Here is a 26,611-nt window from a genome sequence, read left to right on the forward strand (position 1 = left end):
ATCTAATGATTTGGTCTTGTGCTAGCCTGTGAGGCTGAAGGTAAAAAAGAGCTGGTAAAGAGACATTCATTCTCAGAGAAGTTAATAACGTTGCATCCACTGGTGCACATGCTACTTGACCATTATGGGTTTTGAGTGAGTTGTTTCATTAGGCTTTTCTGTATGCCTCAAAGGTGAATGTCTTCACAATGCTGTGATTAGGTTCAAAGTGTTGCTCTACTTAAGACTCTCTGTAACACCCTCTGTGTACAAATTTGTATGGGCTGTGAGCTTCCTGTGTACCTGAGGTGACAGCTTTCTGGGATTGGCCCCAAACTCTTCCTGGATTTAATCCAGTGAATGTCCATGGAATTACTGCTTCTGTAGCAGGGTAAGCAAAGGGAGTATCAGCCTCTGTTTATACAACACACCTCTCACTCCCCTGCCAACCTCTAAAAATGCTTAATGAATAGTATATTTAAACACTATCTATGCAACAAATCCTTCTTGTTCATGTTCATGGACATTTTGGGACAGACTGTCTAAAATGTATTTCATGTCTGCCTTGGACCCACTTAGCAGGACACCAGAAGGTCTAACCAATGGCTAGGACTCCCCAGCTCTGTAAGAATATTTTGATGATGATGTTTGCCTGGATTAAATTGCTTGATTTCATACTTCTTTTTTCCACAACAAATGCGATTTGGTAGGAAGCCAACCCGATGCATAAACTCAACCAGATGCCCATGAAACACCTTAGAAACATATAGTCCTTTGGCCAAGTTGGATAACTAGATCAAGCACAAGTAGGTACAGACTCAAAAGCCAGCTAACAAGGTGTTTGGAAAGCAAATGCCACAACCAAGTGACCCATCCCCCAGATATATGAAAAGAGGCAGAAATCTCTCTAGTTCAAATCCAGGAGGGCTACCAACACAAAAAACTACTGGAAGTTAAACCTGCATGTACAGGCTAACTTCTGTAGGGTCATACTGATACATAGATCTAAAGGATTTGGAGTCAATCCATCAATACAATGATGTAACTGTTAATAATCTCTGGTGGGTGTTTGCCTGAATGGATGACTTTTCTACTAGCAAATGATAGGTAGGAATACCAACATCCCTGTTAAATAGGTAGGGAATGGGAGTGTAAGAGAATATGAATCTATAGGAAATAAAACGTCCACAAAAAACCTCTTTAAGGTTGCTCTTTTGCAGGATATATTAAGATCTTATCTCGCCCTGCTGGTTCATGTACAAAATGCAATTCCTGGTGTGTTTCCCACTCCCTATCCGTGTCTCCATTCATGGATAATGATAAAAGACAAAGCTATACCATGTTAGACTATTTGAGTGACTTGTCATAATACTCACTTAATTTTACCCGGACCTTGCCCATACCCTTTGGCTTCAAGTTTTCGATAGAAATTGCGCAGCTTGGCTTCAAAGTCCCTCCTGTATGGAGAAGGTGCTCTTGCACTTGCTCGCTGCAGTCCTGGTGGGAAAATGAACAGCATCCTAAAGTGCAAGCGACTTTAAACTTTTCCAAATTATGCAGCTGATGTTTCCAGACAGAACTGGCTAACTAATGCATTAGGAACTTTTTACAGCTATACAGTGCACTCAGTATTATTTTTGTTCTACCTGGCATTAATGGGGTTGTAAGTTCCTATAATTCAGTGATTGCAATGACTTCCAGGGCCTATGTCTTCTTCACCAAAAGAATTGTTAAACTTGCCTTGTGTGTGCCTTTGTGTTACCTCAGCTTTAACTGTGATTGATCTGAACGGAAATTCAAGGATCAGAAAGGCATGAAAAAGACTGACATGCATAACTCCCACTCGCAGTAATTGGTATTTAGGTTTTCTTTCCCTTTTGTACTTTTAAGAGATATCTCTCCTCTGCACTGCATAGGACATCTCCTTACTTGGCAGGGTTAAACCTCTGGAGCTCAAAGCAACGCTTCTCACTGGAGCCTAGCACCCTAGCCAAGCTTGGAATAGTTTCCCTGCATTCATCCAACTGCATATTAAACACTTCCAACTATCAAGAAAAAACACCTTTATGGCATCAAGATGCATTTCTGTTATCAAGAAATGCTACATTTTCCTATTATGATTCACACATACAGCAGATTTTTAGCAATTTGGGACCTGCTTTGTCTTGAAGTCTGCATTCTCAGAGTAGCTGATTACTCCTTTTGTATAAACAAGTGCCGTGCCGTAAAGGGTCAAAGAATGGATCCATGAAATCCCATTTCCATATCTCATTACAGAAGACAGTAAAAACAACCCCTTTTATGAGAAATCTGGCAGAAAATCCTCCACAGGAAGAAAAAAAAAAAAATCATATTTAGTGGGAGCACAAAATATTGTGGTTGCCAAGAGGCAAGGACATTACTAATTGTCTCTGCTGGTAAAACAGAAAGGCATATTTACATGCAGTGCAGAGAATACCTTGCAACACTTCTTTTCATCTGTTAGACTTTTTTCACCCAGGACATAAGAGAATGGGTGTTCTCATGGGCTATGTAAGCAGTAGCAGAAATAAGCAAGCAGACAGTATGTTGCCGGAAATGAGTATTTGCCCTTCTTGTGTTTTCACAGGAACAGGTAAAAACCAGTGGGTTTTTTTTAACATTCTCCTAAGTCATGTTATCACGAAATACTTATATTTTTGTCTTGCAGGAGACTTGTTTTTGATCTGTCCCAGTGTAGGGGTGGGGAACTACATTAACAATGGTGTTAAAACTCATTAATGAAAACAGGACATTCTGACAAAACACTGTCCTATAGACAAGGGTTCAGCATTTAACTTCTTCACTTCAAAAAAACTTCCAATTTTCCACAGCTACCTCTGAGTTTTTAATGTCTCTGGTCCATTAATTTTGTTTGAAACCAGGTAATTTAAATGAATGTGTAAAAAGCTCTGCCAAAAATGGATTTCTTCAGATCACATTTCTGTCAATTTTCTCAAAATGGCCACTGGACACAGCCATGCAGTGAGACTGTGGTGAGGGTTGTATATCTTGGCAAAAGGGAGACATTAGCTCCTCAAATTTCTATAGCATAAACAATAACTGCAGAGACATACCACAGCTGGAAATAACCTTCTCAGACAGCATGTCTTTCTGGAAAATATGTTTCCCGTCAAACCTAAGTTAATGGGCTCAACACGGGAGGTCAGACTAGATGATCAAGATGATCCCCTCAGCTCTTAAAATAGGTGAGTCTTGGGAAGAAGAGGTCTTTGGAACACTAAGTGAAGGAGACTGAACCTTAAAGGAGTACTGGAAGTATTGCAACACACCTTTGATTTGGAGGCCGCTCTCTGCTCCTGTCACATAACATGAATGTGCTTCCATGTCAGTGAGTTATGTTTGGAGTGTACCATTCTCTTATTCTAATCCTTTCTAACCATATAAAAAACAGGAAAATACCTTCTTCTATATGGGCAATTTCTGATCTCTGTGCTTCATCTACTATTAAACATTTCAACAGATAACTAACAGCAATGACAACTGAGGCAGCAAAAAATAGGTTGAGGTCAGATTTGGAGCAGGCACTGGAATTATTAAGCTGACAACTAATGCTGGCTCTGAATCTGCCCCTTTGTATGTATTAGGCGAAATACCACAAATGCAAGATTTTTTTATTATTTTCCCCATCCCCTTACCTGGAGAATTTTGGGGTGATGAACAGGGTGAGCAGCGAGGAGAGAAACTGTAACCAGGATGGAAGGCAGCCTGAAGTGGTATGTAGGACATAATATCCTCTTCAAAAAGGCTGCATGGAAAAAGTGATAGGGAGAGGTTTGGTTCACATTCATCACATGAAGGAATGTAAATATGCAGTATGGTGCAAGTCTGCTGTGGTCGTAAGTTTAAATACATCTCTGAACTCATGGATTCATAAAATCCACAAGTTTCCCAAATCAGGCATGGTCACCAGTAACAAAGAACAACAAAATGAATTTTGTTAGACATTTCATGCTAACACAGTGCCTCAATCTACTGATAGAGAGTAAAGATCTGAGGCTATGTAGTAAACAGGGACAATTCAACATGTTAGAAGTGAGAAGCAAAGATGCACGCATCTGTCTCCCAGGCTGTTTTTCTTGGGTCATACAGTTTCATATAGCTCAGCTCTTTGACCATTTGGATTAAGTTGACAGGAATAAGCTGTAAATTTCTTGCATTAGGCAGTGCTATATAGCATACCAAAACCACCTGGGCAATGTGTTGTTTTCCATCTAAGACCAAGACGATAAAATAAGTCCTTATCTGTGCTAAACAAAAGTAGCTAGGACCTAAAGACCAAGCTCTCTGGTCCCAGTAAAAATTAATGCCTCATCTACATTACCCAAACAATGCTCAATGTACTGTACATTGAGGTTTCATTAGTGTGACATGACCCTGAGCATGTGGGGAGCACCGCTGCAGTAAAACTAGCAAGTTAAAGAGCAGTTACGTTATTTACTTGTACTGAGAAAGACAATTTCTTTCCTCTTTTTGTTTTTTTAAAAAAAAGAAGAACAAATGGAAACAGGAATTCTTCAATTAAAAGGAAACATTTCGTCCTGATTCTTTTTTTATCTGCTACTTGATGGTAACAGCTATATTGATTGAACCGGCTGGGGATGGAGTTTACTGCACTGATAGAGGCTGCCTTCCAGGAAGTAAGAATTGACAGATATATACTCTGGCTGAATTATTTTGTGTGACTATCAGTAACAATGAATCCTATTCTAATTGCAAATTACCTGGAAGATTTAACAAAATCTTGTCAATTATGCTAAGAAAGAGCTGGCCAGCTTCTCTGGTACTGTAAGTAATCACATTATACTTTTGATCAAATTGATTACCTCAGCAGAATGACTAAATCTGCATCACAGGACAACTTTTCAAGCCCATGTGTACCCTCTGTCCGAATGTAATGGATCTTCTCCCTGAAACATAAATGATATTATTGAGGAGAAACAAAAGAAAGAAGAAAACATGCCATTATCAAGGCATGAACTAGGCACAGAGTTATTATTCATTGGTATTTTGCCAGTTCCTGTTCCTCTCCTTACAAAAATGGCAAATATCTTAACTGCCTAATCTAACTAATAAATTTGCAAAAAAGAATCTATTTATATCACTCAGTTTCCTGATTCAAAGGCAAGAGATTTCATACCATATGCAGAATGACGCTTAGTCCTACAAGCTCACGTGTAGCCTATAGCTAAGTTCACTGACAGATTTTTTTATTTTTTAAAGCTACAACTAATCTACCACCTTTCATTAACAGAATTTCACATAATACCACTTCCTTTACCCTGTCAATTCTATCTGGCAAATAACACTCTAACATATACTTAATATTAACTGGTCACACAGAGGTTATATAGTACATGTGTAAAATCATACATTTTGTTGTTTAAATGAATGCTAATAGGAAGTAGGAAACATAGGATAGGATCCTATCAGCAGATTAAGACCATAGAAGACACAGATCTACACCCCAATCCATCAGTGTGTTTCTAAAGTATTGCAGCATCCAACAATATTTATTCTAGTATCAAGTCAAAGGATTCTACCTCAAGTCAAGGATGTGCTTTAGTACCTTGCTGGGTCGGGCTGCAATATATTGCAGAATCAAACCCTGTAAAAGATGGATTTTTGTCTCCTACAGGTTTGCTTCATACCTGCTGCATAAGCATTAGACAGTTGCTTGGGATCACTCCTGACCTAAGGTATAATTAAATCAATGACCTGGAGACGAAGGGCTCAATATCCTGTTGCAAATCTTATTACGCACTGGCTAAGCTGTCTAGTCCCTATCATAGTCAATTTTGTTCTCTGCTCAAAAGGAGATAAAAGCATCATCTGTTCTCTGAGAAATGAGAATTCAAATTACAGCTGAGAAAAAAAAATTCTGGAATAATTTGATGGTGAAGATAAAAAATTCTCACTTACAGAAATGTACATCTTGAATACTGGGAGCATTTTTCATTCTGTCTCCCTCATTTTATTTGAATGTATTAATTCCTTCAGGAAGGAAGTCTAATCCTTACACCCAAAGAACTATTTGTCTGGCCCTCACAGGTAAACAACAAGTCAGTAAGGCTATCAGCAGACACTGCACTGCAGGAGCTTGAAGGTCCTTCCCTTGCTCTTCCTTCCCCTCTTTGCCAGTCCCCCAGCCACACATTTTACTGCACAGTACAAACTAAATCCTTGGTCAGACTCTTAGCTGGTGCAAACTGGCATTGCTGAGACTGACTAATGGTAGCTTAGGTTCTTGGCCAAAACCATTAATTTAACCTTTGGAATTTGAACAAGTTTAAATTGTACTGGCTTTTGGTTCTGTTTTTTTCTTTTTTTTTTTTTTTTTTTTTTTTTAAACCTAATAGGAAAGGAATGGGCACAAGAAAAAAAAAAGATACAATTTAATTACTTTGGAAAGGACTACCATTAAGTCATAAGTGAGAAAGATTAAAGACAGGAGTACAATCTACTTCAGAATGTTCTTATTTCTTTATAAAATCTAGGGTGACTATGTCCATGGCATGGGTGTAAATCCAACTATGAGGTAAAAAAAATCCTGGTTCTGCTGAAGTGACTGGGGTTTTGCTGCTGACTCCTATCCAAACACAATTTTAAACCTCTCTTCTGAAAAGCAAAATGATAACTGTAGGTTAAGACAGAGTTTCTGCTGTTCAGTAATACTTAGAATGGAAATTAGATATGTCATTATTTGTCCATAGTTATTTTGCTGCTTCTTACTTCTTGAGTGTCTGTGGAAAATAACTATAGTAACTACATAGATTCTAGTGGTTCACACCAACTCTTTAATGGTGACAGTTCCACATGGGGCCCAAGCTCATCTTTTGTACTACAGTTACTAAAATTTGTTTTTCCCGACTATAAGAAGTCCTTCCAGGAACTTGGTTTCAGCAGTCTGGAAAAAAGCGGTACCTGAGTGCATGGTTTCTGGCCAAGCTGGGCTGCCGCTCCTGCAGCATCTCGAAAATGTTGGGTTGGCGTAAAAATGCAACAATCTTGTCATTGTAAGCTAGAAAAGGAAAAGAAAAATACAGAGGCTTTATTTACCACTGAGGGGGCCTGGTCACGTCACCGTGACTGTGCAGGGGCACACTGACTGCACTGCTAGTGAGGCACAGGGCAACATGAAGCAGTGCATGTGGTTGATGAGAAGTTCTTAAAAGCATCTTTGTGAGCACTGCTTGGAAAAGAAAAGAGAAACTTGGCTTACCCAGAGGTAACGTCTCGTGATGGTGCTGGTTTCGAATAGCTGTTACGAGACTATTGCCTGGTCTGGCCAACAGAGTAACTCCTCTGTTTCGAGAAACTTCAGAGGCCTACACCATCAAAGGAAAGGGAAAGAATGATCAAAACTGACCGTTGGTAGCACATCAGTCACTAAAAAGGTTTCTCATCTTCTGAGCTCTTCAGAATGGTGTATGATGCTGACTGACTGAAGGACAGAAAGCTTGCATGAAAATGATAGCTTTATATTTCAGCCAACTTAAAAAAGGCAGGTAATTCTGTGCTTCCAAATGGAGGGACTCCATTATCCACAGCTATTACACCTCTTTAATGCTGCAGTGAAGGCACCAGAATCCACGAGTAAACGCAAGTCAGTAAAGGTATTGCAGTGGCGGACTTCTCTGGTTCAGTGAAAATAAACCTCTGTAATATCATACAGTCTCTTGCTCTAGCATAACTGCATTTACTTCAAGGTTTTTACAGCAATGTTAGTTAAAAAAAGAAAAAGCCCACAACACTGCACCATGTTCACTCAGCATTGTTGAAGGGAAATTTAATATTGGAAATAACATGACAAAGGTATATCTGTACATCACAGGACAGAAAAAGGCTACATCATCGCAAAAGGGGGTTACTTAACTTGCATAACCAGAAACAGAAGTTAAATTGTACACACTGAAAAAAGAACATAATCCAAATAGCTGATAAAAAGAGTAGAAAGAAGGAGATTTGTAACTACTACTTAACTGAGGCACTTAAAGAATTCCATTGTCCTAAACACAGTATCTAGTGAATTATGTCAGGAAGGCAGTTACAATAAAAGGTAGGAAAACACTTATGTATGAGGATATTAAAAGCCATACAATGAGGTCTGGCAATCTGTCTTCAGTAAGTCATTACTTGCTGGGTAACTCTTTGGGGACTTGTGCAAGGTGAGGGGAACCCACCTCTCTCTCATATGTGTTCCTCCAGAATATGGCCACGGTGAAGCCAACAGAGGAGCACTGCTACAAAATCAGTGTGAGGACACCCTGTATCAGGACAAGATTCATTAGGAATTCCAATTGCCATTCGACTGGGCTAATAGCTGCTGCTTTCTCACTGCACAAATTCTGGTACTTGGCAACCACTTCAGGAAGAAATTGCCCCTACTCCAATATTTTAAATGCTTAGCTCTGCATCCAAGCAAATGGTGCCAACGCACTTTCAGTGGTATGGCCAAATGCCAAGCCTTCCAACTGGATATAAATGAAAAACAAGAAGCTAAATGTGACTGGCAAGTTGCCTTTGGAGCACATAAAGCATAAAATGTTTATATTTAACAAGATACCAGTCAATGCACTTGATACGTGTCAATACATAGGTTAAACAAAGAAAAATCTTAATTATTCTAATTAAACATACTGAATTGAAAACACAAAACTGCTGTGAAACTGATGTGTGTTTTGTGACGATGTGATTCATAGAAAGCGGTGAATATTTCACTCCATCATTCAATTATTATTTCACTTGCACCCATTTTGTATTGGTATGCATCTGCTGACTACAAAAGAGTTATCCCAGTGTCAGGCAGAACAGTCAAGCCTGCAGTATTTAATTGACTGATGTACTAACCTTGGACCTTCTTACCTTTAAAACAGGAAGAACTTTCAAGCAGGGCATACACAATTCACTAAGTCCCTCTTTGCTGTGCTAAATCTTCTGCCTTTGTCTCCTTCTCACATGCCCATGGGTCAACTGACGCAGCAAGTTTAGCTCAGGCTTAGGCAGCTTTTACCCTGTGACCCAGGCATCCACCCTGACAGGCACCATGTAGCCTTTATGGCATCCGATCTATGCCATAGGAGGAAGCTTAGGTGCAAGAGATGCCCTATAATCCATTGCCACAGTGGGCATGAAGCCCTTATGGGAACAGCCATTTCTTGGGCTGCCTGTGGGCAGCACAGTTGAGATCCACTCTGGCCTGCGATCATAGAATCATAAAATGTTCTGAGCTGGAAGGGACCCACAAGGATCATTGAGTCCAACTCCTGCCCCTGCACAGGACAGCCCTAAAATTCACACAATGTGTCTGAGGGCATTGTCCCAGTGTTTCTTGAATAGTGTCAGGCTTGGTGCCATGACTGCCTTCCCTGGGGAGCCTGTTCCAGCACTCTACCACCCTCTGAGTGAAGAACCTTTTCCTAATAGCCAACCTAAACCTCCCCTGGCACATCTTCCTGCCATTCCCATGGGTCCTATCATTGGTCACCAGAAAGAAGAGATCAGTGCCTGCCCCTCCTCCTCCTCCCCTTGTGAGGAAGCTGTAGACTGCAATGAGGTCTTCCCTCAGCCTCCTCTTCTCCAGGCTGAACAAACCAAGTGACTTTAGCCACTCCTCATACAATTTCTCCTCTAAACCCTTCACCAACTTTGTGACCCTTCTCTGATCGGTTGTATTAGCAAGGATGTGTGGGACAGTCCTAAGGCACTGTGTTGTGCTCAGCTTCTTCACTTCCAGGGAGCTCTGGAGATCAGGTGAGGATGCCTCTTCCCCAGCTCCTTGTAGAATTGACTTGCATGGGAGTGTGGATGGTGGGTGAGCCTGGTTTAAAGGTGGTCTCTGACTCATCCTTGACAAAGACAAATCCTAAGCCCTTGTTGTTACACAAAGATTTACTGACTAGAAGATAGGAAGGGGGAAAGGGAGCAGTAACAGAGGAGTTAAACACCTGTTGCCCACAAAAATTAGTGCCAGTTGGTATTTGCTTGACACTTGGGAACTGCATGGTACTTCTGCCCAGCCTGGGGCTGGATCCTCCCCTTGCTCATGTCACCTGATCTTTTTTTTTCTTTTGGCCAGCTTTTCAGTGCTGCTGAGTTGTTTGCCTAAACATATTTGTCCTGAAGCAAGAATTCTGAAAGGAGATGTGTCTGGAGACCATGAAGAGAAACTTTCACTTCCCCCCTTCCCTTCTTCCCAGTTCTGGTTTAACAGCTAAAACAATCTAGATTGTAAGAATCCAGTTTTGTACACACATTAACATAATAAATTGCACACTCTGTGGTGCTGTATTTCTCTTCATCACCATCATCTGGCATCGCTAATGCTGTGTTTTGATCATGGTCTTTACACATTTACACCTCTAAACAATTCTTCTCTGGCAACACAACAGGAAAATTCCCAGCTGTCTAATTAACTTCCTTTTTGCTAACACTCCTCTTTCCAATCTTTTAGCTAATATAGTACAATTGATGGCTCCAATTCAGTGTTTGATCACAATTGCCGTGTCTACTTTGACTTTCTAACTGAATAATTTAATTTAGATTAGCACATTATTCTCTAATTAAAGGAAAAAGAGTGACCTCTCTAATGATTTAGTGACCTGGTTCATCTAGTGCAGGATAATCTGACAGATTTATAGCAGGGTTTAACAGCTTTGCAATTGATACTGGGATGTTGCAACCAGCACGGAGAGTCCAGACTATCACAGGAGCCTTTCAATGATATAACATCCTTTCCTGGGTTTCATATCACTGCTGGATTTGAGAGGCTTCTGACTGATTGAATCCTGCTACTTGCTTGTTGTGGTTTGGGTCAATAAGGAGATTTATATATTGCTATATTCCAGTATGTCCTCTGCTTTCCTTGCTAGCCAGAAACTCTTGCTTCTCCATTATGGATACCTGATTCTTTCTTCTTTTTATTTTTAAAATCTCTACCTTGTAATCATACATGTTGATTTCCATTGCAGATGAAAAGTCTCTTAGAGGGAATGGAAAGTGCTTCTGACCTGTTCTGTTTATAGCAGTGGCAGAAGGAAATTAAGCACTTAGTGACCTATGCTCTTTTAGTTACTGATAGCCAGTAAAGCTACCTGAACTTTTCTTTCAAAAATCAGGTAATCAAGAGTAGCATCAACCACTTTTTTCCTCTAAAAGATTGATACCCTTCATCTGTAGCATTTTTGTAAAATTTATATATAATAACATTTAATATCAAGAATCTACTCAGGTGGATATCAAAAGTTTTTGCAGATGTCCTTCATTTAGGAGAATACTTCAACATGAAGAAAACCATAAATATTACAGATTACTTTATGAAATGGATGCTTTCTTTCTTGGAAGAGGGAAATGGAGTACTATTATATGCACAGATATTTTTTTTAAAAACACAGCCCACCATATAGAGGTTAAGGGAAAAATGGCAGTTTTAATCTCCGCTTGGCCTGTTAAGAGTTGGGGTAGGCCTTGAATAAAGTTACTTGGAAGCTACAGCCAGCCTTCTATAGAAGCTGTGTAATTGCTGTTCCTACTCTTTACTGAGAATGTATTTTAAATGTTATGAAGCAAAGAAAACTGCCATATTTGAGAAAGCATATTTTTATGTTCCAATTTCATAAGGAAGTTTTAAATGTACATTTGAAATACTAAAAATAAATTCTTTATTAGTATTGCAAGGTATTCTGTTCCACACCGCAGATTATTAGACAGGAATCAAGGCCACATTTTGACGGGCCAAAAGGATTTAGAAGATTCATGGATGTCAAGGAATGGAGGACAGGAGATCACTGTTTTTACTTCAACACCACAGCCTATTCACTGCACTGCCCCTGCCCCAGGGAGCTTGTAAGCTTGTTGGTGACTAAGAAAACACTGGCTTTTGCACTATGTTTTGGCCTGAAAGTATGAAGGGATGGAGAGCCAATGCCCATGTAATCATTAGTTCCTACAGTTAACTATTCTCACCGAATTTCAACCCTGCCTTATTTTGATTGAATTCGTTTGGCTTTTACTACCAAAACTTAGTTCTGGTAATGCCTGTCCTGTCCTAAATTAAACAGACCGTTCTATTACTTTTCTAAGAATTCCAGACATTACATTTTCTTTTTTGTCTGCTGTTGAATACTGAGATCACAATTTATTAGAATGATAATTTCTTTATGGTGACTCAGATAAGAGCCATCGCTGAGTATGTAAAGCCAGGGTATTTCTTTTTTTCCCACTTTGGGCTCATCTGCCCATGATTTTTGTCTGCTTTTTTCTCAGCTGACCACTCAGTGTCACAAAGTCCCTGGGAAGTCTGCATGACACACTGGCAACTCATTTTGGCATGTGGGCAGGATGTCAGGTGTGCATGCCAAGGCAGGGGGTAGAGTTTTTCCTCTCATTACCCTGCATCTTTTCTATATCCTCTCTGGTACCCACAAGCAATCACGACCGAAGCTGCACTGTTCTGCTCTCCTTCAGGCTGTTTGACATCTGTACAGAACCTTCAAAACTGGTGACTGTCTTTCTTGGTGCTTCATACTGTCCTGGTGACTGATTCCAGAGGCCACACCACCTGCTCAGCAAAGAAACCAACTAGACTGCAGACAGCTGACACATGGCCAGGACAAAGCCCCAGGTGTGCCCCTACAGACATGATTTATAGGACAAAAGCACATCCAAATATACTTGGAAGAAACGGCACGGAACATGCGGCTCTTAAAAAAAATGGGCTGAGTTGCAAAGGGTTGAATCTTTTCCTTGAAAATAGTGGGCTTTTAGGCACCGACCTGAATTCCTTGGAAATCAATGGGAGTCCTTCTAGCAGATACTTCCAGAGGGGAACCTACTAACTACGACAAGGGTGCAGAAGCACTGTGGGAGCCAGGCCACTGAGACTGTGAGATGAAGGTGCCAGCACTGATGGCTCCCAAGACAGAAGGCCCTGTTTCATTGGCTGATCACGCCAAATCAGTGGCCTCAATTTGCAGTTTCCCCAGAGAATCATCAGCCTAAAGCATTCAGTGCTTTTCACTCCCTTCCCTGTACTTGGTATTTTCGGTTTATTGCAAATTGTTCTTTGCCAGCCTTGCCAGCATTTGCAAAACCAAGCGTATTTTTTGGGCTAGGTTATCTGACTTGCTCAGTGGTCTTTCTGTTCCTGACATGGTGAATTTGTAAGCAAGCCCCAGGCAAGCATGGGCCCAAATATGAATCATCATGCAGGTGACTTTCACATTCACGTCAATAATTCAGTCACAATAGCAAGACTGAACTGCAGGCTGTTGGCAGAGGGAATTTGCTAAGTTGGTCAGAAGATATGATTGAATCAAATCCATTGATATACTTCTACCTTCAGAAAATATGCTGCCGTATTCACCTAAGATGATGACAATGTACCTAAGCTACTCATGCCTGGTCTGCCTTTGGTCTTGAAGTACTGACCTCACACCCTAGCCAGCTCCTCATCCCAACCCCATTTGGCTGTGGGAGGTGTTCAGACTGGTCCCGCTGCAATAAATTTTAATGTTAATTTCACAAGCATTTCTCCAGATGTTTTTCTGGAAGAGGAAGATCCTTTGGCCATAATTAATCTCTACTACTATTCAGCTTCAATCTTTACAAATCTTCAACTGTATAGATTTGCTATATGAAGAATCTGATTGCTGGTACTTTCTCCTCCTTAAATCCACAATACAAACCCCAGATTTATGCTTCTATCAATCCTGCCCATGACCCTCATGATAAAAATCATCCCTATGAAACACAGGAAAGACTTAATGTGGTTGAAAGCTAGGGAAGCAAACCTCAATATACATTACTATGTTACTGCTAGGGAATATATCTTTTCAGAGCACAGTGTCACAGTGGGGAATGAAGAAACATATGAGGCTGCTGAAGTATCAGGCTATAAAAATAATGAATGAGTTGACTTTACTACAGCAACACTAGGATGTCAAATATGGATTCTTCTTTTAAAATCTATTTGGTCGTTATTTCATTTCGGTTATTTAGTTTTACTTGTTTATTATTTTATGCTGAAAATGGTCAAAATATAAACCTTCATTACTAGCAAGTTCTGAAATAAACCCCTCAGAAAGAAAAAAAATCCCTTATTTCTTTTGGAAGATAAAAATCCTTAAGACAGTCTGCTTAAATCTATTTCAAAGATAAGAAGTGCCTTCAATTCTATGAAGATTGCTGTCAAAAGTAACTGTATTGATACTAGCACAGTTACCTCTCCAGCACTGTAGCTACGAAGTCGCTGAAGATGTTGCCTGTGAGTCAGATGATTAGGGAGACGACCATTCTGCAGCGGGATCCTGGGATCTATGAAGGTGGTGGCACGGCTATTGTGGTCAACGAAGAAAGACTGAAACACACAGGAAGAATGGGGTGTTTTTTAAGACAACTGCCAACACTGTGATAGTATTGTGGAATCATAAAGTGAAACACCCTGGCAATTAATTGTGTGTCAGAAATATCCTTTTTTAGGTACAGTCCATGGAAGGTATCTGCCAATGACAGGACTTTTTTAGTTGAAGCTAGAATTGCTCTTGGAAAGTACCTTAAGCTACATAGGTCAAAATCACATGTAATGGCCATGAAGGAAACAAGAGAGAACAGAATAAAATTACTGGGGAACATTTCTTTAGCCTATCTGGTGGTTCCAGAAGTCACTCAGCAAAGCTTCACTGGAGGCAGAGACACTAAGCCAAATTTTGCAGTCATGACAGATCTAAACTCTGGCTTAAACTTTTTTTTTAGTTCAGTGCTGCCTTGGCTATAGTGTGAAAATCCACAAAAACCTAGACAGTCACCACTATGCTTTGAAACATTTGTTCTTGAAGCTTTTTTCTGCTTCTATACTCTGCTTGCTGCTTGTGTTGTTTAAACCAAACCTTCACCACTTTCATGTCAAGGACGAAATCTTTAGTAATCATGTAGCCTGATGTGCTGTGTTAAACAAGTGATTAGTTTTGTTGGCATCCTTACCTTGCCCTGCTGGTCAGTTTTAATCTCCCAGCCACGAGGAAGCTCCAGTCGGGTATCAGCAAACATGTTGATAAAATTCACCAGGTCTCTGTTGTGCTGATAACGCTCAAAATTACGAGCATCTCTACGGATCTTCAGAATCATATGCTTCAGGCAGGTACTGTTAGTGAAGACTCGATAGGCACTCTATGAGATGGAAAACAGAAGTGAGGAAAACCAGTTCTGATATCAAAACAACGTATTTCATTATTTCATGGGAAATATGCCCAAAGAACTTGAAACAAATCCTGTTAGAGTCAAGAATAATTTCCATCTCATCATTTTGATTTGAATAACTACTTTACATGAACACCTAGAATTAAGAAATACAATCTGGAAAGTGAAACATCCCCCACACTATGCACAGTTAGCTTGTGCATAAACTGCTTTTCTAATGCACTCCGAAAAGATGGTCAGCTAAAACACCACACACTCAAGATGCATGCAGTGTGCCTATTCACTACTTTCATTGGTCAAGAGAAGCCTGGCTTGTGTGACTGGGTGATGCCAGGGAGATGCAAAGACAGCTGTGAACATGTATGTATGCTATAACACAAATCAAGATGCATGTGATAGGATCAATGAACTTAAGAAGACTGCAGTGCAGATGCCTACATCTAAGCTTGCTACCTTATTTATGGTCACTTTATAGCTACGTGACAGAAACAGACACTTTCAATTGTCTGTTTTTGGAAGATATGAATCATTTCCAGGAACTGTATATTTGTTTCTGCAATGACTACAAAGGATGTCAGATGGAGATGTTTTCATGAGTCAGATGAACGCCACCCCTCAGGCAGCTAGCTGTATCTCACAATAAGCATTAAATACACCTCTTAGAGGAACATGCCCTGATGCAGTTCTGAGCGAGTTAGTGCTGATTTGTTTGCAGAAGAGGGGCCAAAGTGAACTATATTTGTTGCCACAGTGTATTCAATAATAGAGCACCACAAAATACACATGTGGTGACAACACTTTTTCTCATCTGCAGGCTACTCTTGGGTTCTTTTACTCTAGGGGAAAAGCTCCTCAAGACAGGGTAGGAAACTTTACAAAAATCTGCAACCCTTCTGAGCATTTCACTAGAGAGAAAATTAGTGCATCGGTTCTGCTGGTCAGCCCAAAGAATTTAGTTGCTCACTAGAGTAATAAAGGATGACTGGAGGACTCGTGTCTTCAGTGAAGTAAGCCCTAGTGTGTGCACCTGTAATCTGTCCAGAGAATCTGACCCAACAGCTTTAATTCTCAATTTCTGTGTACTTTTAATGCATTTTGACCACTGTAATGCAATAAAACATTTACAAGTATCTTTATTATGTGGTGGTAGCACTGAGAAAAGAATACTCCCTGCAGCACAGGGTCCCTAATTATGGCAAGGGTTGGTAAATGTTATGAAATCACTGAGATATGATCTCTGCCCTGAAGATATGACCTGGTTTTAACCCAGGAAACCTTCATGGTCACAAATTGCTAAGATCCCAACCTACTCCATGACAAAAGTTGTATTTTGAGCTAATGTGCAATCAATGACTGTCTGAGTATTTCTCAGCTGCATTAGGGAAACAAAAAATGTAATGTAGTTTTATCCCTCCTTGGAAATGAAATATCTGAAAAATGAGATCCTTTCCCTTTTAATTCTAACTGCTGGATAATATTTTCCAACCCCAACTTCACTGGCATAATTAATAGCTTGAAATTTTAATAGGGGCTTGTGGTTAAAATATTACAACGGTGTTAAGCCAAAAGTTATGTGGGCCATTATTTCTGTACAAGTGGAATCTGTATGACCATTTGACAGATTTTTCAAGAGATTATTCTGGCTCTCCTATTACACACAACTTTATAAGCTCAAACTGAAGGCCTCTCTTGGCTTTTTTTATTTCAGTGAGAAATAAAATTGGGATTCAGTCTCTTGTGAGTTGTTCCTTAACACTATGCAATCAGTTGCTCATTTTGCAAACAACTATGCAGAATGAAAATGATATTGCTCCCATTTATAAATCATCATATATCACCCTGTCAGTGGAAGAAATTATGTACACTCCATAACCTAGTCCAGGTAATGTCAGATGAGCTAATACATCCCTTCCTCTGCAGGATTTCATGGGCAATAATCTCTGGCATGTCCTTGGAGATGGACAACTGGCTTCAGCCCGCAAAGCACCACAGCCAAAACTTAATGTTTGTAGTTATCTAAAGACCTGTACTGCAGCAACTCCTGAAGTGTTTTAATTTTTTTCCTTTCAAAAAGAAAGGCCACCCCTACCCAGACATGGATGACTTTCCAAATGTTCAGAAGTCATGTGTAGATAGTAGTTGAACTACATTCAAGATGGAGAAAACTAAGACTGCATCTCCTTGTGAGATTTCCCTATGTGCTTCCTCTGGTTGACCTATTACATTTTTTCCACTCCACACCAGGTTTGCAAGAAAACATGCAGATTTATTGCATTAATGGAAAAGAATTATTTGAATTTTGAAAATTCAGTATCATTCCTGTTTTTCCAAAATAGCTACACTGACTCAAGTCAGTATTTCTTTCACTGCATTATGCCCACCTGCTTCTTGGGAGTGCAAACTGCATGAGTTAATAACTTTTTCCCTCTATTTCTCTGAGACTTAGTGGTATCTGAGTAAGATTTTTCAGGAACATGGCTCATAAAGCAACAACCTCACTCCCTGCAGCAACAGACACCAGAATCAACCAAGCTGAAACCAAGGGTTCCTGCTCATTCTGGAAGGATAACATTAATGAGCTTCTCTGTACCAGGGAATTCCTTGTGTGAGGCAGAATCCCAGCAAGAGTCTCCTTGCAGCAGCCTGCCTGTATTGTCTCCAACCTGGTCTGGTGCTCAGAAAGGACAATTGAGCACCGAGTCATGCAATTCAAATTCACTACGCATTCTCCCCAAAGGCCTGGGGCTCAGCATTTGGATTCAGAAATCAGTAGTGTGAGAGAGCAAATCATAATTACTCACATAGTTTGCATGCAGCACAGTGAAGAACTCGGGATTAGTGATGAACTTCACAGCTGGAGACTGCAGCAACAAGGTGATTTTTTGAGAATTCACAGGAGAAAGGGAACCTTCCCTCCTAATCTCTGGACAAAACAAAAAAGCAGTACAATCTTACTCATGTAGTGGCAAGCACGGTTTATTATTTAACCTTTAATGAATGGCTGCAAAATTTATGCTATAAAACAGTCACCATCCTGCCCAATGCACCTACCTTCTTTTTGTTTCCAAGCCAAGCCTGCTGGCAAACTGGTAGATGTTCTCCTCGTAGTTAGTGGTGCAGTGCTTACAGTAGCAGGGCAGGAGCTGGATGCCTTTCTATACTGTATGTTATAAAACTCTTGTGTCATACCTACTGCTGTCTCTAAATATCAATGTGACCACAAGAGTTTTTATCAACTGATGGTTTGGTTCAATACTGTCACCCAGGTCCTGATGCCTGCCCCTCCTCTCCTCTCCTCTCCTCCCCCCCCCCCGCTTATTTTAGGGAGATCTTATTTCCCAATCCAGCCTGAGGGGTTCACCAGCAGAAAGCATTTGGTAGCAAGACTGGGTTAAGGAAGCCCCCTGTTCAGTCACTCACATCCATGTTGGTGCTGCAAAGCACTACTCTTTACTTGTAATTGCATTATTTTTGGCAAGTCCATGGTTTTGGGGACTCGTATGGTAAAGGAAACAAAAACAAATACAAAGGGATTACTTTTAATGTGTATTGATTCATGAAGCACAGGAGCAGAACTGAGCGTTTGAGAATGTAAACTCTCAGAGGTGGCAACTCCTTGACCTACAGCAACCAGAAAAGTGCTTCCTACCATGGAATTATGGTATAATATATATACCATATATAATATATGATATATATAATATGAGCCAACTTTTATTTGCAGTCCAAGGAAATTGATTGCAGACATCAACAGAGTAAATATAGGTTCCCATTTTTTTCTTATCAACTATAACTTCTTTTTTCTTCCTGCTAGACACATCATATTACTCTATCCACTTAAAACTGCAGACTAGATCCATTGCTGGAGCTAAATTGATTTATACTGGCTTACAATCTAGATTAATGTGCCTAAATTGTATTCCTTCTGTCATTTTTCATTTAAATTAATAGGCAAATAGCAAATGTATCATACTGCAGCTTTCACTTATTCTAGTGTGGTTTACATCACCTTTGATCTTTTAATTCTTGGCATTTTATACAATATTGACTTTTTCTCCTAAAAGCAAAACAATTATCTATAGCAGAAACCATTTCCTAATCACTTAAGATGACATATATTATAATCATTAGCTCTTCAGGGTTAAAGCAGAAAAGTTAATGTTACGTAATAAACTGACCTAAATACTTACTGGTAGCAATTCCTATTAGATTACTATTTTATTATGTAGGCTATGATAGTAAATGATTACGCATATTACAAGTAATGACTACATTACTTATAATTTAAGTACTAAAAATACAATGTGTACCTCATTTCCATTTCAGCTAGTAAAAGAGAGGACTGCGCTCTCCCTATAACATCCAGTGTAGGTAAAAGACTCCCATAAATTGCAGTACAAAGGAATGCAAAGAAGCTTTGAATAGCAAACATTAAACTTTCCTGGTCAAAATTGATTTTCAGCCTAAAAACACCTAATGGATCAGGAAAACAAAGAGGCAAAATTTAGTATTTTTCTAAAATTATTTTAAAAAAGAAGTAAGTTTACTATTTCTCTGCAATTCTTCCTATTCAACATGGAACATTAAGAAAATTCAAGCAGACACTGTATTGGTTCTTCCCCTTCGCCAATGCTATTTAGAGAGGGATGGCAAAAGGATGGCAAGAAGTCAGATTTACTTCTAGTAGACAACATAGAACACAATGTTAGGTGGAGGTGAGAATTATCCAAAGGAAGAGAACTGGCTGTTCATTTTGGTCGTGCAAGTTCTCAGACAAAGCAGATGATAGTTATTTTTGTGTGTCCACAAGTTGTATAGTGGCCACTAGTCTGATTGCTGGTGTTTCTTACCTGAAACAAACACTGAGGCTATGGTTTCACAAATGTTTTAAGAAAATATGAATATGACTACCACCAAAAAGCATAGAACAGCTCCCTGTCCATCCCATCCTGCCCTGGGTACACATTCTCCTCTTCTCCTTTGTAGTGACACTCACTCTTGTCTGATTATCTAATGAGCCAGATGAAAGATCTGGTCTGGCTGTAAACAACATTAAGTTCAAGAAACAAAGTTATTTTTCAGACAGATCAGTTCTCTGTTCTGGTATGGGGTGTTGTCATATGAGTTAGCAAAAAGACAGCTATGCCTCCTTCAGTGACAGCCTACACTTAGATCATATCATAGCTATCACAAAACTGAAGCTTTAAAAACATAAGCATTTCATACTTGGTGCCAGGGCCACTGCAGGTGTGACCACAGGGGCAAATGTGGCAGCACAGAAGCCATGCCCAGAGAAAACAAACTGCAATGCCCCAAGATCAAAATCACACTGCATCAAAAATAAGCATCGTTTTTGCAACTACTAAGCTGAATTAAAACCAGATGCCTTTTCCATTCTAATTTCAAATAGCCCTTTACTAAAGTAGAAATGCTTTGCCTGTCCTAGCAGTTGTTAAAAAAGAACTGAGGCCCTTTGTATTTAGCTTTGTGCCTGTAGCTTCAGGTCTAAAACCTGTAGCTTCAAGACGAAACCTCTTTTCTTTTAATTAGCTTTTGCACCCCAGTATAATGAAGTTCCAGTCCCCCATGGAAATGCAGATTTCCCCAGAACTGAATGCCGTCAGTGAGTGGCACTGAACATGCCATTCAGTAGCTTTTTTTCCCTTACCTGAGCTTGGCTGGGAAGGCTCTGCCTCAGAGTCACTTCCTCCTCCGGTGGGAACTCTCTCCATCCTGTTATTTACTACAGCATCGTCTTCAGTCCGCTCTGTTGCAATAGTTCGCTGGATATTTTGGTATCTACATATATTCAGAGAAAGGAACAACATGCTTTAGTTAACAGAATAGCTTTCTGGTTCTTTCTACCTTAAAAATCAGAAGCGTTTTTGAATTATTCCAATACTTGTGTCTTCAGCATACGACAGAGTAAGAGCACACCTGACTATTCTCCTTTAACTGATGCAGTGACTCACATATGGGCCAATCATTACTCTGCAAATATGGCATTTTGCACTGAATAACAAAGAGCTACAGGTCAAATTTAGACACGTATGTAGGCTACAGGTTGCTACTAGGCTTCCCTTTAAAACATCTGGACGTCTAGAACCTAAAGCTACTGGTGGATCAGGGTTCCCCCTCTCATTTAGTCTTATGGTAGCATAACCCATGAAATAAGGATCAATCCTATGATGCCCTGAGTACCTTTCAGTCTTTCTTATGACAATACTGGATACACATGCTCAACCCTAAACAGGTAAAGGCTATTAGGAGTGTTTACAAAATGTTTATTACAATACCATATGGCCAGCAGTTGGGAACACTTCCATTTTGGTAGGCAATATGGAATGTAAACTGGTAGGCAGTGTGACCTCAGAGAGCTACAATCTAATTGATATGACAGCCACAGAAAAATAGAATAGGATGTAACACATGAGCTGAGCGAACAGCGTGAGGATGTGATACGTCCCTTTTTGGAAATCAGTAGGACTGGGCATCTAGCTTGGCTGGTGACTAGTTGTAGAACAAGGAAGAGGAAACAATTGTAGAGATAAGCAAAGTGAAGAGGACGACAGAAGAAAATTTTCAATAAAAACCTGCAAATGCCTTAAAAAACTATAATGTCATTTCCATAATAATCATGGAACTAATTGCTGCATTAGTTGATGTCAATGGTACTGATCACATCTTAGGGATGAGCCCCATCCTAAATACTTTACAAGATCAGGAACAAAGTATATACCTGGCTGTGGGAATACCCTGGAGTGTTCTGAATTCCCACTACACAAAACACATTCTAGTTAACTTGTTCATTCACATAGACAGATGAATAAGATGAGAGATCAAGATGTCTTTGGTTCTACTGGCAAGCTATGAAAAAGTCTTATATATTGAATAAGAAAATATATTTTATACACAGAGAAAGAAAACAAAAATAAAGCAGAAAGGGAAAGAGAAAGAAAGAAGCAGAAAGAGAGAAAAGGAAAGGAAAGAAAATAGGCTCTCTTAATTATTTTAATTAGCTTTTACTCCACTCCAAAATTTTTAATCCCTATTTCTGGATTGCATTTCCATATGTATATAAAACAGGATGGCTTTACTACCTGCATTTAATCTGATCCAGCATTGTTTGTCTCTCATTTTCCTGACTTATACCCTTTTTTCTTTCCTCAGCTCAAGTTCTGACTTACAAATTACTTACTTACTTTCTCCCTCTTCATTTGTTAATGCATACTTTATTCCAAATGAGGAATTAGTCAGGAGTTAGTTCCTCAAAGTGACACTGGACCATTAAAGACAAGCAATTAGGATTTGGCTTTTACATCTCTCAACAGACGTAATCTCCAGTAGCTCCCTGCAACCCAATCTTGTGCAGAAGGGCTGGAGATAATTAACAAAAATAGTTAAGGTTTTAATAGATTTATACTAAACTTTCGCAGTACTATGTGTGTCCCCCAGTACTCAAAGTCATTTCAAGCTACATTTATTTGTATATTTTGACAGCTCAATAAACAGACTTTTTAGCAGTTTTTTTTTTTAAATGGGGATTCTGTGTGTAAGTAAACATCCACTTTTACAAGGAAATTCTGATAGCAGGTTTTGTAACAGCATGAATTTACTGCAGTTTTAAACCCTCTGTTTTAGACCCACATTTTAAATTTTTATTCACTTAACTGCAGGCAATTGAATGAACTTTCCATTCCAGTACTGAAGGAGATTTACAACACCCACATGCAACAGAAAAGGGGGGGGGGGGAAGAAGTTCATATAATCAAGGGATATAAGCACACTTATAAAAAAAAAAAACATGTAGCTTCAATTTAATTAGATGGCAGAAAATCCCCATTGGCAAACCTTAAAGAGTAACACTAGCTGTAGGCCAACAAAAGGCTACACTTTTCTTTTGGGTCTCAATATTATAAAATCATCTTATATAAATACCAGAAAATGCCAAAGTAATTGGAGAAAACATTGAAAGTGCAAAAGTTATGGGAATGCCTCTGGAAATTTCAGTCTCCTTTCAAAGTGATTTGTCAAAGAAATGGACGTTTAGAAATACCACACTGTGGCTGTCTTAGCTATTATGGTTATAATTTCTTATGTTCTTATGTTACTCATTACCTTTTAAATTAGTGCAAAGACAAATCTAGATATACATATGCAACAAAGCATCTTTCCAACAGAGCTTGAACAACAAGAGCTGTTATCTGCTTTGCTAACAAGTAAGCAAATCAGGTAGTGTGGTAGAAAATGAGCAAGAGCCTTTAAAATAAGAACTATGCATGTCTCTTTAGAGTTTGCCCAACACCTGGATTCTCGTTTTGCATGCCCTGTATCCTCAAGTGGCTAGTACAGCTAATGGGAAGCTTGGAGCACAGAAGGAAAGCAGGTCTAGGCTCAATCACAGCTATGGGGTTTTTTTCAAGCTGAATTTCCAAAGCTTTGTGGTTTTGGCTAGGCTGAAAATACCAAGCTTCCTTGTAATATTTAGGTCTTTCAATTCCCTTCCACAAATAAAACCAGGAAGCCGAAAAGTGAATAGATTGGTTTAAAAAGAAAAGTTGCCAAGTTTTTTCAAGCTGTGAAGTGATTTTGAGTCCAGATTTCGTTTGAGGTTACAGCAAAAGTTCAGGCTGTTGCTAATTCTATCAGCAAGGTCTATGTTTGCTGTTGCCTCACCTAAGACGATTCTCAGGTGTCTTTGCTGAAGAACATTTCAAATAATGAAGCTCGAAATACAACAAAACAGTCTTTCTAAAATGGGTGCTTAAAACAAAGCCCGATCCTCCACAGTGCTGATAATAACCATTTATGAAAAGTGTTTTTCCTCGCAATCCTGAAATCTGGAGACAGGAAATATTTGAAATTGGCTTTAGGACAACAATAATTAAAAAAATTATAACAGCCAGTTTGAAAATACAGAAATGACTTGACATTGGACAAACACTCAAAGACTCAGTATGAATCTCTTTTACTAGAACTGTAGGGAATGCTCCCAAACTTGGGAACAACAGGAGATGTCTGTATTCCAGTTCTCAAAACACTAGCGATCTTTGGCAGAGAGTAGGGAGTCATCAGCTTTTTTCCTCTGTCCCAAGAAGCCATGACAGTTCACTTTTAATAAGTTGCAAAGTGCTTAGTCTCCAGTGGGATTCTGGTGAGGAGAGAGAGGCCATTGCTGAAAACCCTCTATACTTCTCATTTTGTAATTAGGTACGTGAATACTAAAAATAGAGAGTTTCAAAGAATGTCGGTCCTATTAACTGTCAATTCCCAACCCGAACCAGTGATAATCAAGTCCTAGTCAAGAAAGCCAGGCAGCCTGCATAAAAACATGGAATAATAAAGTTTGAAGCAAGGAGGTCACAATGACAATGCCTACCCTTCAGTTTCTGCTGAGATAGCTGGTTTAACGATTAACCTGCATTAACTAATAGCATGGTAAATTCCTACACAGACTCTCACAAGCACCTATTCCTTCTTATGCCTTTCCTGGTTGTGCTGCACTTAAATGAGTTCAACCTCAAAAAAAAAAGAAAAAAAAATGGCTGGTGTATGCCCACAACAGAGCCTTCTGCTTTCTGTGGCAGATAACGTGCTCAAGAGGCAGCCAAATGGTCTCAGCTTTGACATGGCCAAAATCCCTCTTAAAGACAAATGCTAAATGGAGGACAAGTCATGTAAATCCCTTGGAATAATCTACATTAAACATTCACTTTCTTTAGTTCTTTTTTTAAATACTAACATGGTAGCTTGACAAATTCTGAGGAAAGCTAAAATGAAAACAAATACTGAGCAGGTTCTTTCACCTCTGCAAGATATAACACATTATGAAATGCTATCCAAGATAATGAATTTTGGTGAAACAAAGGAGAAATTCTTCAAGAGTGTGTTGATGGTGTCAACTTACACGGCAAAACAACCACTTTAAGAAGCCTGGCTTGCTCTCCACAAGCCACATTAACTTTCTAGTCATTGTCATTCAGGGCCCAGTTCTCTTTACACACAGTAACTCCCAAACTATTCTGTGCCCTGAAAAGAGTGCTTTGAAACTCTGCATCCTTTTCTCAGCTGCAGATCTTTCTCTTAGCACAAAGACCGAAAAACTTCAGTGGCATTGTGCATGCTATGATTAGAATATAATTTCAGTTTTGCTTGTATTTTTCTAGAAACCATATCATTACAGTAAGCAGGGAATAAAAAAATACCCTTCTCTGAAGTAAAAAGGGAGGATTTTTGACAAACTGTTTATTTTCTCTCTTTCCTCTTAAATTGAGTCCAAAAAGCAAGCATGAGAAGGAAATGATACACAAATCTATGTGTGGACTAGTCAAAGAAGGAAAATGTGCACCATGTTAAGAGATATCTCAGCCAGCTCAGAATGAACTGACAGATTTACAGGGCCCAATGCAACATTAAGCAGATCTGTCTATGTCTAGAAATGTGTACAGTCCTATTAGAGCAGTGCTCTGCCCTGGAAAAGGAGACAGACCTTTCAACAGGCCTAATTAGCTTGAGTAGAAATGCCACACTGATATGGCAACACACTTTCAATAACAGCTCAGAAAGCTCCACAGTGTAGCACTAGGTGCCAACCCATCAATACCACTCTTACAGTTAAACAGCCCAAATGATTCCATCTTTTGAGAGAACAGTCCCTTCTCTTCTGGTAGTCATTTCAAAGTTTTCCAAAATCCTCTTTTGCAACATCTTTCACTCAACAATGCTTCTAATGTGGGCAAGTTTGGGTACTGGACACCCACAGCAGGCACAACAGCAGGCTGAAAGACATCATCAGCAGGGACAGGGACGTGTACATTGGACTTGGACAAGAAGGAAAGTTAAATCCTTAGGGAATGAATGTGTTGCACTGGGGAAGGAAGGAAGGCAGTAGGGCAGCGTGGAAAAAAGGGAGAGCATATCTTAAGGGAATATAGGTGCAAGTACTCACCGCCGGTTCAGCTGCTCCATTTGCTGGATGGAGCCAGACCTGTGGATCCCGTCTGGTGTTGCTGCAGCTGTGGGGCGCTGCCACGTAGTGGTTCGGTTGACGTGATCAACGTAGAATACCCTGCCGTGGCTGTCTATCCGAGCTTCCCAATCTAGGGTTAGAAAAAAAGGAAGGGGTGATGCTGTCAGTGTGATGCCTTCCACAAAACCTATATGCGGGAGATAGATATATACACACACATACATATTCACAGACAGGGTATATACACATGAGAGATACTATATAGTCTACATGCATTTAATATATATTATGTGTGTATATTGAAAGTATACATTCAAATGTGTATATATACTATGTGCTTGTCTATATATATGTATATGCAGTATATGCACATACATAAACATTTCACACACAACACATAGGTAGCCTATGGAGTTCACTACCATAGAC

The 26,611-nt window shown here is 39.5% G+C and overlaps 1 protein-coding gene across 4 annotated transcripts in view; it reads right to left on the reverse strand.

The window, feature by feature from the left end:
• The window catches only part of HECW1 (HECT, C2 and WW domain containing E3 ubiquitin protein ligase 1), a 273,075-nt gene that overhangs the window by 44,238 nt on the left and 202,226 nt on the right, over window positions 1–26,611 (reverse strand). For all 4 annotated transcript variants that reach the window (XM_064443833.1, XM_064443832.1, XM_064443830.1 and 1 more), the window contains 10 exons: window positions 26,162–26,312; window positions 20,882–21,012; window positions 18,015–18,136; window positions 14,998–15,183; window positions 14,240–14,374; window positions 7,241–7,346; window positions 6,943–7,039; window positions 4,845–4,928; window positions 3,657–3,766; window positions 1,356–1,476 (listed from right to left, as the gene is read on the reverse strand). In XM_064443833.1, the coding sequence (XP_064299903.1) occupies window positions 1,356–1,476; window positions 3,657–3,766; window positions 4,845–4,928; window positions 6,943–7,039; window positions 7,241–7,346; window positions 14,240–14,374; window positions 14,998–15,183; window positions 18,015–18,136; window positions 20,882–21,012; window positions 26,162–26,312 (1,243 nt within the window). The remainder of the gene's footprint in view (window positions 1–1,355; window positions 1,477–3,656; window positions 3,767–4,844; window positions 4,929–6,942; window positions 7,040–7,240; window positions 7,347–14,239; window positions 14,375–14,997; window positions 15,184–18,014; window positions 18,137–20,881; window positions 21,013–26,161; window positions 26,313–26,611) is intronic.

The sequence above is a fragment of the Phalacrocorax carbo genome, chromosome 2, assembly GCF_963921805.1.
Source record: "Phalacrocorax carbo chromosome 2, bPhaCar2.1, whole genome shotgun sequence".
In the NCBI taxonomy this organism is placed as follows: Eukaryota; Metazoa; Chordata; class Aves; order Suliformes; family Phalacrocoracidae; genus Phalacrocorax; species Phalacrocorax carbo.